General features: G+C 40.4%; 1 protein-coding gene across 2 annotated transcripts in view; it reads right to left on the reverse strand.

Moving 5' to 3' along the window:
- Window positions 1–3602: 3602 nt before the first annotated feature.
- Window positions 3603–15605, reverse strand: part of septin7a (septin 7a) — a 29757-nt gene continuing 17754 nt past the window's right edge. Inside the window, exons 5-13 of one of the 2 annotated variants that reach the window (XM_023425458.2) lie at window positions 11842–11959; window positions 11016–11108; window positions 10248–10344; window positions 7933–7984; window positions 7128–7253; window positions 6707–6727; window positions 5054–5189; window positions 4817–4962; window positions 3603–4464 (exon numbers count right to left, since the gene is read on the reverse strand). In XM_023425458.2, coding sequence (XP_023281226.2) covers window positions 4428–4464; window positions 4817–4962; window positions 5054–5189; window positions 6707–6727; window positions 7128–7253; window positions 7933–7984; window positions 10248–10344; window positions 11016–11108; window positions 11842–11959 — 826 coding nt within the window. In that variant the 3' untranslated portion in view covers window positions 3603–4427. The remainder of the gene's footprint in view (window positions 4465–4816; window positions 4963–5053; window positions 5190–6706; window positions 6728–7127; window positions 7254–7932; window positions 7985–10247; window positions 10345–11015; window positions 11109–11841; window positions 11960–15605) is intronic. The other variant, XM_087179076.1, reaches the window with a different exon arrangement.

Genomic DNA, 15605 nt, shown 5'->3' on the forward strand with positions numbered 1-15605 from the left:
CCCCCCCCCCCCCCAAACTCAACCACAACACCGTGTCAAGTCACACAGATTCAGAAAGGCAAGTACCGGAAATCGTTTGATTTGCCTTCAAAATAAAAGCAACCCAAGGCAGAAGGTGAGTCAGTGTATGAGGCTGGAACAGTAACAGGAAGATGTTGACATTAAAAACAAAACCTGGAGTGAAAAAGGAAACAGTGGCACAGAAAAACAAATATAAAATATAAATAAAACACAGTTTCAATCTTATTAAACTTTGATCTATTTTGTATCATGATGTTTTTCAACGTCAATGTCATTTTTCAGTGTTACTGGTTTTCAGTTTCAACTTTCTGTCACTGTTTTGTCATAATACAAAAATACAAGATAATACAAAAAATATCTAAATTAAATAAGATTGTAATAAAATATTAATTGTATTTTTTTTAATGCCTGTGTTTTATTCTTCCGTTGCTTCCTTTTTCACTCCAGGTTTCGGTTTCAATTCCAAATTTTTATATTCATAATATAGATATATTTATTTCCACATGTTGCTGCACATTCAATTCTACAGAAAAAGTAATTACCAAATTTATTGCTGACGTGTTTTAAGTAAAACATAAATGCATCTATTTTCCATTTAACATGTCAATGTATTATTCATTTATATATCTATTTTATTCTTATTTATTTTTGCCATGTCTCTTCTGGGCCTCCACAAAAGACACTGAGCCAGTGTTTAAATCTACAAACATCTAATAATAGAAATACGCTAATAAGAAAGGTAACATGACATTTCCCATAATAAATGAAAATACAACATGTGCATATAAATATATATTTATAAAAAACAATTTACAATAGCACATTCATTTTGTTACTGTGCCTGAAAATAGATAAATAAATCATTTATTTTGTCAAGCTATCGATCTGGCTTTTATTTTGAAATGAGACACTCTTCTCATGGTTTGATGCTTCCTCCATAAGCAGCAGCAGCAGTCGGTTTGTCAGCTAAATATTATCTAACTGGGGCAGATTACAGAGCTGATTACACACATATTAATTTACTTAAAAGGCTTTACAAAATGGATTTAGTTTTTAATTTTGATTAATAATTCAACATTCAAATATGCGTCTGCATTAGAAAAACATATTCAATTGTATTTCCTCATTTCTGAACTGCATTGTATTCTACATGGAGACCATTCATACACTGTATTCTGTTGATTAAATATGATTATTATAATTAGCCGACATAGCTGTGTCTCTATTTCTTGCATCAAGGTTTTGGTTTTAGGGAGAAAAAAAAAAAAAGTAATTGATTTACAAACATATAGACGTGTTGAGATCATTGACTGCTGCACTCAGGCCTCCATCAGTGGAAGGATGTAATCACCTCTCTGCTCTGATCTGCCTGATTGAATTAGCATAGCATTATAATTTCAGACAAGCACATGCTTTGTTTTTCATTCGCCTGTGATTGTCCTTTGACCTCACGACTTTTATCTCTTGTGTTGGTTTGGAAAACTTCTCGTCCATTGATTGGATTATGGATTGGTAACGTTCAGTGTATTCTCTAAGAGGATAACACAGAAGTCACTCGAGCTCCTAGAGATCATGATCGAGCTCCACTGGTTCCTAGATGGTTCTTGCTGGGTTCTAACCCAACCATGTAGTGTTTTAAAGGTTCCTTGAGGTGGTTTGGTTCCAGAGTTTCTAAAAGGGTTCTGTGGGTTCTTAAAGGGGTTCCAGGATCCCTTGTTACCACTCGTTTGTAAATGTTCCCTTACAGTCTTAAACATCTGGCAGTTTTGTCCCGTCGCTGTCCTTCGTATGATGTGAATAAAAACACAGTCAGGTGTTCAGGGCTGGAGCGGACCAGGTATCACTGCAGCTGTTAGTGACCCGGGTCAACACCAGAACAAATACCTGTGTGTTTAGTGGGTTATTAAGTACAAGGGTCGACAGATCAGGGCTGGCCCCCACCTTTCTGGGGCCCCAAGCAGAAGATGATTCGTGATTTGTGACGCTTCTTGTGTTGTCATGTGGGTCGACACATTAGGTTTCAGCGTACGGCCTCAGCAATTGGCTGAGGGTGCCTTCACCTGGGTGACCTGAGAGCTCAGCCGACCAATCAGCAAGAGGAGAGGCCGCAGCAGACTCTCCGTCAGGCTGTGGTGTGATGAACTCACAGCGGCGGAGAGTCCAAAGGGCCGAACGTTTGTTTGAACAAGTCGGAGGAAAGAAATTTAAGGTAACATTAAAAAAAAAAAATACAGATTTTTTTATTTTCTGTTAAAAATCTGGTGATCGCAAATATCGATTGATTAATTACACACCGGAGCTGATCAATGTATCAGCTGTCTGTGAGAACACCTCACTTTGAATAACCAACATAAATGATCCTGTTAAACAGTAAACAGGAAGTAAACATGGACCCAAGCTCTTACCTAGCAACATGATTCCTGTGAAACTGGTTCAGTGTCTCTGAATATTTGAAATCCAGCGTTTCCAACCCAACAAGAACAACGTGCTGAGGGAAAGAGGGAAAGAGGGAAAGAGCTCGATCTTATGGAAATAAGAGACATTAGTGATGAGGATGTGCTGTTGTCTTTTGCTACAGGATAAAGATTCACACACTTTTAGCTTCCTGTTAGTGAAGAACTATTTTTTAAACTTAAGATCTCCTTTAAGAACCACTCATCTCACAGAACTCAAGAACAACCTATTTCCCACGTGGTTCCCTTTACTATAACCAGACTTTAGAGGCCTTCCGGCTCCGGCTAAGAGTCAAGTACAATCTGAATATGAAACAGAAAGTGGAGTCTACAGATTCTAACATTCAAAGCGTATTTCTACGCCGTGTTATCACAAAGATATTAATAGAAACATCCGTCGACCTCAGATCAAAGAGACACTGACAAGGCAGCTGAAAAGACCGGACGGTCCCTGAACCTGTCATGTGCTGCCACCTGCTGGATGCAAATGTCTCAAGGAAAACTTCAGGACTGTTCAATCTGAACTTCGGACATGGCGTCAAAAATGGATGTGACCTCGCAAAAGATAAAAGTTTTCTGACTTTCGCTCTCATGTATTTCCAGTTTTTGAACTCAAAGTTAATGGTTCTGGCAATTTATACAGCGCTGTAACACAATTCTATACTTCATGCTAAGGATTTACATATATATATATATATACACACACATATATATAACTTAGAGAATAAGATTTGGCAGGAAATCAACATACTTAACTGTACAATGTATTATATTCACACTGACAGTCAAATCAATCATCAAAGTGCGACTGAATGACATCACAAACTAAACTTATCAAAGACTCTGAAACATTTTCAACATTTACATTAAAAAGTCTACTAATTTTTTTGTTGTATGCATATTGATACTTTTGATTGATTAAACAATCTCGTTAATTCAGAAAAACAGAGATTTTTTTCTTACCCTTCTGTATGGCACCAGGTGAGATCAGACTTCGTTCATGATGTTTCCAACATCTGGAGGAAGGTCTGAGCCCAGCAGCATCATCATCAGCAGGTTGGAGACCGTAGTTTCGGTGCCTTTGGAGTATTTAGTAAAATTTTTTGCCGTAAAATTCAACACCAGCTGTTATTTTTCCCCATCACAATTTTATTATGTGACTTTGTACAATAAAAACAAAAAACGAGACATTACAAAAATACAGATGCAGAACACAAAACTGTGCTAAATGTGATACAAAGAAAAGCCAGCTTGGTGCAGTGACTGAGTTGTCACCCGTTTGACTGAGGAGCCTCGGCTTCAGCTTTCCCTCCACCATCCGACAAACCTGTTCCCCGGAAAGATTTGTTTGTGTAGGAAAACATCTTTATACAGAATCGGCACAAGAACCTCAAATGAATTCATGCAGAAACACTTCATGAGCAGTTTTTCATTTCAGTTTGTTTCACTCAGCGAAGTCAGGAGTACACGCTTGTTTTTCCAAGAGCGGAGCGAGAAAACATGATGCAGGAAACAAAATGAAGACAATTTATACACCAGGGCCAAAACAAAAGAACAGTAAGTATTAAAATGTTACACATGAATCAAGTTAAACGCTGCGGCTTTGCATGACATGAGACGGGGGAGCAGGAGATTAAATGTGATTGTTTTTTGGCATTAAAAGGAAACAGTGAAACATCGGACGCTCCCACAGAAGAAGAGGAAAGATTGAACTCTTTTTATGTGAATATAGTTGTTTATGTGAGCGATGACCCAGATCATAGGACAGTGATAACAGTTCTTTAAAGAGGAACATGAGGGAGGAAAGGCTGGTCCGGACGATACTGCCCCCTGGTGTTCACTGGATTATTACACAGTCACATGGTCAAACCGTGACTGATCGACAGAGGATCTGGCGATCGAGGCTGGCAAAAATATAACACACCGTAACATCGGGTAGGTCCTCCAGAGTCGTTAAAATATCTTCTTCTTCTTGTTCTTTTCCAAGGTTCTGTAAAAACAAGACGAGAGAAGAAGAGAAGTCAAGCATTCGTCCGGTTGGTCTGACACAATCCCTCTCGTGTTCGTGCCTTTAATGTTAAAGTGACCTGGTTTATTCAGACGTGACGAAAACGTGTAGAATTACAACAACGTTCATGTGATGAGGCGGAAAAATGTCTCGCCGGTGACGGTCAGAGCAGCAGCCATATTGTTTTTGATACGATATCTCAGTAACGCCTTGAAGGAACTTCTTTAAATCTGGTTCAAAGGTTCACTTAGACTCAAGGATGAGCTGATTAGAATTTGGTGGCTAAAGGTCAAAGGTCAAGGTTGTGGTGACCTCAGTGTGTCGGTGTGTTTACCTGGAGGCGTCGAGCTTCTGCTGCTCCAGGATCCTCTGCTGAGCCTCCCAGCCGGCCTTCTCCTCCTCGTGTTGGCGGCGTTTCTCCTCCAGTTCTTTGTGCTGGGCCTCCAGGTTCTTTTTCATTTGCTCGTGACGCCTCTGGAGCTGCAGGGTCACCCAAGAGCAAAATGTACAAAGGAACCAAAACTAATAAACATATAGTTTTTTTTTAAAAAAGCAGCATCGTCGGTTTTACCTCAGCCTCCGAGTCTCTGAGCTTTTGGAGCTTCTCTTTGACCTTCATCTCAAACACTTGCTCCATTTCTTGTTCCATCTTCTTCATCTTGGCCACGTGATCCCGGCGCTCCTCCTCCATCTGGGCTAGAGGACTCCTGAGGACACAACGCAGGTTCACACAAACAGCGCACGGCGGCCGCTACGTGGATCGCAGCGCAGGAGGACATGCACTTAAAAGAACACTTTGTGACTGCGATGAAAAAGGAGAAGAAGCAGGACCAGGGGGAGGAGGAAAGACCAGCTCGCTCGCCGTCCCTGGAAGCCCTCGGTGACAGGCGGCTTCCAGCGAGGGTGGCAGCTGGAAGGTGACAGGAGCTTTTCAGGAGAGAACGAAGCCTAACGTCTGATTCAGCGTCTCGACTCTTCCTGCTGGTCAAACTTATAAAAACACGTTTCTGTAACAGTCACTGATTTCATCTCGTTTGTAAATGCGAAACGTGTCTGATGAATGTTTTGAACTTTGTGCTAATTAGCAAACGTTAGCGTTCTTTGAGTGTGTCCACATTGTAACACAGTAACTAAACAGTACAGAGAAATGTGGGCTCATTATTTGGCAAGCAGCAGGTCACTGTTGCCCTTTTTATCTAATGTGTTATAACAGCTTATAAATGATTTATAAAGTGTTAACAAGCTAATTAATGAACTAGTTATAAACCATTCATGAATCCTTTATAAGGGGAGTCCGGTACCAACCTGATTGTTTTAATTTCACTGATTTTGTAACGTAGTTTTTGAAATAATAATATAAATGAATCATTATCATAATTAAAGATTTGAACAATACGACATGAACGTGGTGTGAATACAAGCTGCCTCTCGTGCGACTGCGAGCTTCCCTTGTCGGACAGTTCCCTTCTTCACGCCGAACTGGAAGGTTAATGAGCGAGTGGTTGTGTCGTGGTTAATTAATCAGAAAAGTGCGATGAAACAGCAGAGCAGGAAGCTAAGACAGCTGATGGCCAACAGGCCTTAGAGACAGGGTTCCCACACCTTCTCAAACATTAAATTCAAGGACTTTTCAAGGATTTTCCGAGTTCAATTCCCTCAGATTCACAGACTTCACACTGCAGAGCTTGAGACAGGGATCGAGGTTAATTCCTGTTACAGCACTGAGGGTTTTATAATGAGAATTAACTACACAGATGTTCACGGACAATACTGGAGGAAAACTTCTGGATTGTGCTGTGTGGCAGTGATGGCAGACTTCATGGTCTCAGCCTTGTTTTACCAGTGGTAAGTATTGTTTGAACAGATAATATAAATTCAAGCATTTTCAATGACCCGTGTATATTTACGTGTTTTCACAAACTTTCAAATCCTTGATTTTTTTCCCTTAAATTCAATGAAATCTGATGAAACGTATTAAGGATCTCATGGGAACCCTGGAATAACTCTGATTAGATATATTACACACAGCTCATGCAGAAGCTGATAAACTATGATATTTGTATTGTAACGTGATTTAGGGCCAAGAAAAGAAAAGAGATTCCTATCAGGCGGGGAAAAGGAATATGTTCAGAGAGAGAGAGAGAGAGAGAGAGAGAGAGAGAGAGAGAGAGAGAGAGAGAGGAGTGAAACTGATTCTTTGGAGAAGTTAAGTGAAATCACTTACATGCCGTCAGACGTCTCAGGTCTAAAAACAAACAAACGCACAGACACTTAGCATGCGGCCATAAACCATGCGTTAGCTTGTGAGGGTGTGCTGGTGATCACTGACAGCTGCAGCCGGATTAGCAGCTGAATTAGTGCCGTCACATTAGACACTCCTGATACTGGTGACTGGTTAGTGGTGGGTGTTAGTGCTAGTTATGTCTGGGTCTGGAGAGGGTTTAAAGCTGATTTAGTGACAGCTTGTTCGTTCTAATCTGCAGGTCTCTCGCCCCAGACTTTGACCTCTGACCTGCAGGTTACTCCACGGTTACACAGTGATCGATGTTCTCACAGGATCCTGATGAAACCAGGATCCCTCCACCAACATTTTCCCATCAGCTCACACTACAAACAACAGCGGCGTGTCGATGCTGTGGACTCACTTGGTCAGCTGCCCCTTGTTCTTGTTGTTGTCCACACCGTTGTAGGTGACGGCGGCTAGCTTCTTGCTGCGGTAGTTTTCATAGTGAACGTTGTTGGTCACGTCCTTCAGGTCCTGCATGTGGGTCCTGGAAGACAACAACAACAAACAGGAGTGACGGTGTTTACTCTCACCTGAGTGGTTCACTGACGTTTTCAAATGAGAGACTAATCTTTCCATTAACACTGTCTGAGATTATGAGAAATTATGAGAATTAAATCCAAATATTGTGAGAATAATGTTGTAATTTTAGGTTCCGTGTTGTTTTAGAGGGAAATAACGACTTTACTCTTTAAATTTCAGATTGTTTTCCCTCAGTGTGGCTCTAATGAAACTCTAATTGCAGGTGCATTAAACCTGCACAAGCGTTAAGTTTAATTATGCAACTTTCAAAATGAAAACATTTCACCATCATTTATTCACCAAACACTTTCAGCCATGTTCCCTTCAACAGAGCCGTGTCTGAGGTTCTTTACAGTTTCCTTATTTACAGTCCATCGATCATCACATTCAGACTGACAGATCACCACACATGCAAAGTATTCGTAATATTTATGGTGCTATCATCTTTTTTATAATACAAATATAATACAAATATAATACAAAAATACCAGATTTATTCCTTGTGGATTTACAACAGAAATAAAAATGATGCTGATTACCGGAAATACAACCGTAAAACCAACTCTTCAGACACAGCTCAATAAAAACAAACACGCAAAACTGTAACATTAAATGATTAACTCTTATTATGAACTTTTCCTCACCTGATGAGCATGTTCCGGAGAATTGTGAAATCACAGTGTTCTCCGTTTTCCACTGTAGGAAGAGAGAGAGAGGAGAGAGAGTTCAGATACAACACAGTGGAGAGATTATAACACCACAACCGATCGCCGCAGGGACTCGGACTGAAACACACCGATTACCAAAATATGTTCGACGATGCAGCTGATGGTTTCAACACAACAACACACTAAAGAAAAATTACAACGACTTTTGTACGTTTTTGTTTTCGAAGCTCAGGTCACAGATTTTAATTGGTTATAACAAACTGTTCTGGTCAGTCACTGCTGATATCTCTGAATGAACGAGGTAATAACACGGTAACAAACAGAAGCAGTTATTTCTTATAAACCAAAAAAAATCAAACATGCATAAAACATAAAAAGATGAAGACAAAATTTTAAAACTAACAACATACATGACCTGATCTTTATTATTATAATATTCTATATTTATATAACATTATATAGAGGCCATGTGTTTATATTATATAATATCTATCCAGTTGTGAAATGCAACAGAAAACCTTTAACAACATTAATTAACTACCTGTTTATTTTTTTGATGCATTCAGTTTGATTTCACTTGATTTATATTTATGTCTAATAACCTGAGATGTATTCATTTATATTTCTGACTAGTCTAGTCATCAATACAACTGAACACATCAACAAATAAACAGGCAGATTAGTTGTTGAAAATACGCTATTTATCATCTCTTTGTTGGTCTTGACACATTTAATATCTGATCTCTTCTCTAGTTTTCCCACGCAGTGAGTGGATGGCTGTAGTACCAGAAACCGTCAGCAGGTGGCGTCATGTGCTGCTGCTGCTGCTTCTCTTCCTCCTGCAGCAGTGAGCGTTCTGCAGACTGCTGAGGTGGATTGACTTCCACAGCTTCTCAGGAGCCTTGCACTCTTCCCCTCTCTCTCTATATTTATACTGACGTGGAGCCAAAAACATCTTTTCTGTTCCAAAACTCTCTTCCCAGTTTCATAAAAGCATTTTTCTACGAGTCGCCCACCAGGCTGAGCCGCACTCAGCTGCTCGAGACGACACGAACACAATCTATGATCGACCGTCCCTTCACTGTCTCACTGCCATCACACTTCAGACACGTTCACAGGTTCCTCGTCGCTTTAAGCCGAGTACATTGTCATGTTTCATGTGGTATACCACAATGTCACAGCAACTTCCTGTTGTCAGGTCTAACAGGACTCTGATTTCCTGTCTTAGGTTCCCACTGTATGTCGCCATTTCCCCGTCCTCTGATTATAACAAGTCGTTAACTGGCAAAGAAACAAGCTGATTGTCTGTAAGCCGCTGCATGTGACTGATGATCACATTAACTATTGCACCCCCCAGTCATTTTGCAGTGGACATTTATATTTACATATTTATATTTTTCTATTTATTCTTCTCTTTAACATTTCTTCACATTTTATTGTAAATCTTTTATCTTATTGTTACATTTTTCTATTTATATCCAAGACATCTGACCTGCAGTTACTGGCTTATTTCATCTTTCTCCATCTTTCTTTTCTTCTTTCTATGTTTATTGATATGAACCAAAACACCGAAGCAAATTCCTCGTATGTTGAAAACCTCATGGTGATCACGGTTACAGGATCAAAAACCTTGGGACAGATTCAATCCAATACAAATGCTGTTTAAATAATCTTCCTTCAGTTTTCATTTTGGGTCTTTTACTCCAGTTTTCTATAATATGATAAAATCTTCGTTTTTTATATACAACGCACCGATCGAGTGCATCACTGACCAGTTCACTTTCACACTCTTTAACAGAAGGACTTGATCTTGTTGGCTCTGAACTGTGGGACGACTCGTCTGAATTACATCAAATTCATATTTAATGAAGCTTTCCAGGAACAGAAAGGTTTCCTGGTGCCGCTGAGCTTTGACTCCTGCAGGGTTTCCACTGTTTGCTTATTACTATTATTTAAGTAATCCACCTTGATTAGCAGAAGCCTGGTAGGAACAATAATCTGCTGAGATGGTTTTCTTGCTGAGAATTTTATTTATGTAAATAAGCACATAATATGAATTATCTTTCATTAACTACTATGAAATAATTATTATAGGTAATACTTATAATTAGTATAACCTTTGTATAGTTGTCCTGCTCATTATACATAAGATAAAACAAATGCTTCATATGTGGAATTTGTATTTTGCGAATAATCCATTTATACCGTTGGTCAGTGTTTGATTTCAATAAAACTACAGGAAATAAATAAAATTGGAGCAATTAATTCTTTCAGTTATTTCGACCTCTCACCTTCAGCCACGCCCCACGGGTACTGCCTCCCGCGCACTCGCTTTCCATTGACCTCGATGATGGTGTTACTACCGACTACGGCCAAGGGTAAACGATCCTGCAGAGAGAGGGGAGGGGTCACAACTGTTGCACGGCTCACACATGATGCTATAAATACACTGCGACCGTGCGCTCACACACACTGTGTGTGACATGAACCCAAAGGTCCTGCATTAAAGAAACGACTCAGCTGATGGGAATTTAGTGAAGCAGCAAACTGGATCAATATTTGTCCAACAACAGTCCAAAACCAAAAATAATTAATTAAGGTTTGAATTCACCTTTTACTGGTACTTGTATAAAACATAACAGAGTTTCTTAAATCACAATTCTCAGAACAATCTCAGCTCTTTCTGTCGTAGAGAGAAGAGATGTGAAAAATTGAAGCCTGGTTTTTTGAAATTCTTCAAATCTCTTGTGAAAAACAAACCTTTACTGATGTGGATGAATTGTTTTGGAGCTTGAAATAGATTTACCAAAGTCTGCAGGTTCGTAACATTAGTGCAACATGTGAGTGAAATAGTAAATAAATGTGTTGTGTTGTCACTCGGCTTAAACCAAATTTTAGAGGCTGTGAGTCACGTACGATCTCATAATGGAAAGTGGAGCGTCGACAGATTCTAACAACATTTAAACCACATTTCTACAGTGTTTTATCTCACAGATAATAATAGAAACATCCGTCGACCTCAGAGGGTCAAAGTTTAAGGTCACGTTAGAAGAACAGACCTTGATTTTCCTGATCATCTTCATCTCTTCCTCATCATCCGTCTCTGGGAACTCGTAGATTTTGATTTTGTGCTCCTGGATTTCTTTCATGATCTGAACACGACAGAGTGAAAAAAAAAAAAAAAAAAAAGGGAAAGTCTGGGTGAAATGGAAAATCATTCGAGCAGGTTCATTTAACATCAATAGTTCCACTGACACACACACACACACACACACACACACACACACACACACACACACACACACACACTGATGCAGTCCATTTCTATTCAAAGAAATAAATACAAATCTACACATTAAATTATAAACTACAAGTATAAATGGAACAACAGGAACGTGGAACACAACTGAATTCAGTAACGCTTGTTTACATATATTAACTAACAAATACTAATATTCCACTTTTATTCCAGATATGACAATATTTGATGCAGGTCATGTAAGCAGCATATTCGGTTTGGATATTCCACATTCTGCTTTTTTCCCACTTAACACACGTGATAACATTGATAATATTTGGGGTTTTAGGAGCATTCACTGGACAGATTCACAGCAGATTCAGGACATGCATCTTTGCAGCGCAGCGGCGGAGATGCATGTCTGAAAGAATAACCCACATTTCTGGACCAGACGGAGAAACACACACTGTTTTTTAAACATTTTGAAATGAAATTTGCACGCCTGCATGTAAACCTGAATACAAGTGGAATATTAGTATTTCATCGGCCATGTGAATAGCTCAGGAGGGATAATGTCTTTTTCAGAGCGACTGAATCATCCAGCCACATAAACAGAGCACAGACACACCTGTAACACCGTAACACACCTGTTTCTTGAACTGTTGACACTCCTCGGGAGTCATTGTGTCGGCTTTGGCGATTAGGGGAATGACGTTTACTTTTTCGTGTAACCGCTTCATGAATTCAATATCGAGGGGCTTCAGTCTGGGGACAGAGGCAGAGGAGACACGAGAGACAAGGTCGTCAGTGACAGGTAACAGGTGACAAACACAAACTTTAAAAGGGGTTTAGTTGTTGATCATTGCCGCCTCTGGCTTCCCAGTTCTCTGTGACGTGTCTTTAGTAGTTCCCAGGATAATAAGAGAGATTGAACATCGAGCCAGTCTGATCAGCAGCTACTGGAACAGCTGGTTTGAGGTTATTGCTGCCGGAGGTTTGGTTCAACCAGTTATTAAATCGCTCACTTTTTCCACCATCACTGTGAATGTTCAATGACTGTGTTCAATAAAAAGAGTTTAATTGTGATACTAGCTTAAGGACACTGTGTGATGAAGATCAAATCCCATTTTATGACCAATCAATGTTCAACAATCCACTTTACAAACTGATAGATTAACCAGAACGTTGCTGCATTCACAGTTAGTTGGTAGAGTTTGTCTCTGTGTTACTGCTTTGTTTAAAATGGTCAGTCGGAGTATACGGTCGCTTTTTGTGTCGAGTTTGGTCTGTTCAGTTATTTATAGTCACGTTTTGTTCTTCAGACCTGAAGAAGCCACTGAACACGTTACATAACGCTTGTTTTCACAGTACGACACATCAACAAAAAACTCATCCTTTCCCTTTGAAACACACCCAAGCACACACACGCACACACACACACACACACACACACACACACACACACACAGCGAAGATGCTGAAAATGAAAGGAACCGTCCGGTGCATTTCATTTGCCAAGAGAGCGAACAAGGCCGTGGTCAGTGCGCCACACACCGGGTCACTGCGGGCCGCCAGGATCAACTGCACTGTACTGCAGAACCACCCTTTGTTGTAGGCGGCAGTGTGTGTGTGTGTGTGTGTGTGTGTGTGTGTGTGTGTGTGTGTGTGTGTGTGTGTGTGTGTTAACGCTTGGCTGTGGCCGGAGCCAAGACACAGGGGTCTCTGGGTCAGCGAGCTCAGGCCAGATTACACTAATGTTATTCCTGGCCGGTTGGAGGCCAGAGAAAGCCGAGTGACTGCTGTTCGTCTGACGAGCAACACAGACACACAACAGCTTGTTTACTTCCCATAATGAGGTGAGGGGAAAACCTCTCCAGAGGACAGCTACAGCAGTAACCACCTAAAACTGCAGACCGGTCCCCGACAGGCTGATCCTCGGTGCGGCCGGTATGTGACCCGCCCTCAGTGACGAAGGGAATGCAGCGCCGTCTTGTAAACGCCCCTGAGCACCGCATGTGTAGACAGTTGCAATGCTTCATCTGTCCACCAGGACGAGCAGTAGTTCGTTTCAGCTTACTGTCATCACTCTGACCACGCTGACCCAGCACGCCTGAAATCAGCTGCTCATATTTCATGTGTAGGAGGAGGAGGGGGCGACTTCTACAGATTTCATGAGGCTGGAGTTTTAAGAGCTGTGCTCCCACTTTTTTATATGGGATCTACCAGAAAAGTCATTTTTTATTATTATCATTTCATCACTTCAAGAATCGTTAAGGGGAAATATGAGGGTAGAATTGAGGTTTATGTTGTTGTAGCTGCTAAAGTTATTAAAGTTAGCACGCCATAAAAACAGCAACTACTTCAAACGGTCCGTTCTAAAGTTTATCTGGAATTAAACAAACATTACGAACCTCAATGTGTTTTCTCATGTTGGATCGTGAATTTTCGGCAGCGACTTTGGTCGTGGTAAAAAACCAAATGCATCTTTCTTTATTTTCTAAAAATTGGAACAGGGACTTCAGGTCAGACCCTGGTCTCTGGTGAAGAATCTTCATCTTTATCTAATGTCGCCTTTGCCAAGTTCAAACTGAGCTGCTCAACAATGCGTCAAGCACAACATGACAGAGTGGAGGAGTTGGCTGTGATTGTCCTGTGATGAACACAGTGTATGGTCTATCACTTTTTCAAAGTAAAATAAAATGAATTCCTCTGACTCAAAATTGCTTCAAAGTAAGAGCACTTCATAGAAATGTAGTCCAAAGTACAATATTTGTCTTTTAAGTGTAGAGGAGCAAAGGTTTATAAATCCTTTGCTGGACAGAGAGAAAGACAGAGAAAGAAAGAAAGATGACCCTGTGGTGTCCTGAGGCAATCACATGGTTTATGTGTCAATGTGTTTTTGTGAACAAACCACCATCTAATGGCTCCCTGCGGTTGAATGAGCGCCACTTGAGTGGGTGTGTTTACTGTGGAATCTAGACACATCTCGTCAGGCAGCTGGAGAAGGGGAGGAGACAGTCAGTGGCTGGAAACTGGCTGGAAGCCACAGAGCCTTCGGCAGGGGGCAGTAATTCTGGGTGGCCGAGCCCGTGATACTGAAAGTCAATCTGGGCATTTTCTCTATCAGTCACCTCATGGACGGATCATAGATCCTGTTCTCTCTTCCCAGGACATGTAATGACAATGAATCTTTCCCGTCAACAACAAATAACCAGCGTGCTTTAAAGACTCTTAGGAACTTAATGATCAGAGACTAGACGTCCAGTAACTTCCTCTAACTGAACAAAGACAAGTCAACGATTGTTATTATTGGACCTCGGGACTAAATACACCTGAAACCATGTCAGTACAGAGATAGCGAGAGTTAGCATTAGCACAACCGCTAACACTGTGTCAGCCACTGCCAGTTACAAACTAACAAACAACATAAACAAATAGAAGATGCTAACTCTGCTAACCGTTCTGAAAAAACGCTAACTTGCTAACTGTTCAGAAAAGATGCTAACCACGCTAACCAAACTGAAAAGGAGATTTTTTACGTGTGAAAACCATGTTAAACTAAATATTTATCGCAGCAGTGGATTTTAACAGCGTTTAAACATGTCTGGAGGAACTTTAAACATCCTGGCAAACATCTTGGTGCCATTTTTGATTATGGTCTCAGCTTTAAGAAGTAAAAAAGCATGTGTTTCCTTGTAACTGATGAGTTGTATTAATGTCTAATTCAATGGTGTTTTTATGTCAGGACCTTTATCTACTGACCGACTCAGCTAATCAACCAACAGACTATTTATTGACAACTATACTTTTGTTCCCAGCTGAATTTACAAACATTCAAAAATAAGCCTTCGGAGGATTAATCTCCTGGTTCTGAGACAATGTGATGAGCAGATTTTAAAACAATTAATTTATCAATCGAAAAAAAAATATGTAGCATTATGTTTTTTTAAACCACTTTAATCAGTTATATACCATCTGATGCTATGAACATGGCAGGGAAGCCTTAACAAACATTGTGATGTTGAAGTGGTACATTTGTGAAATGCCTTATTTAAAATACACCTTAATAAAATGTAGTACCTACCCATGTCCAGACGGGGCAATGAAGTACAGGCAGCACTGCACTCTGCTGTCTGGCATCTGTCGTCTGTTGACCCGAGACTCTGCGTTGAGGTAATCTTCAAACTTGCTGTCGATGTAATCGGTGACTGGCTGCCAGCTGAGAACCACACACCATACAGTACAGTGATATAGTCACAGTGTATAATCATCATCATCACCATCATCATTAATAGAACTTATCTAAAACAATGACAACTAGCTGAACTCACCAGTTACTGTTGTCAACAGCGTCACCAAACCCGGGGGTGTCGACGATGGTGAGCAGAAGATGGACTCCTCCTTCCTTTAC

Source organism: Seriola lalandi, unplaced genomic scaffold, assembly GCF_002814215.2.
Source record: "Seriola lalandi dorsalis isolate HSWRI2012SDOR001 ecotype SW California unplaced genomic scaffold, Sedor1 jcf7180002054780, whole genome shotgun sequence".
Classification (NCBI taxonomy): Eukaryota; Metazoa; Chordata; class Actinopteri; order Carangiformes; family Carangidae; genus Seriola; species Seriola lalandi.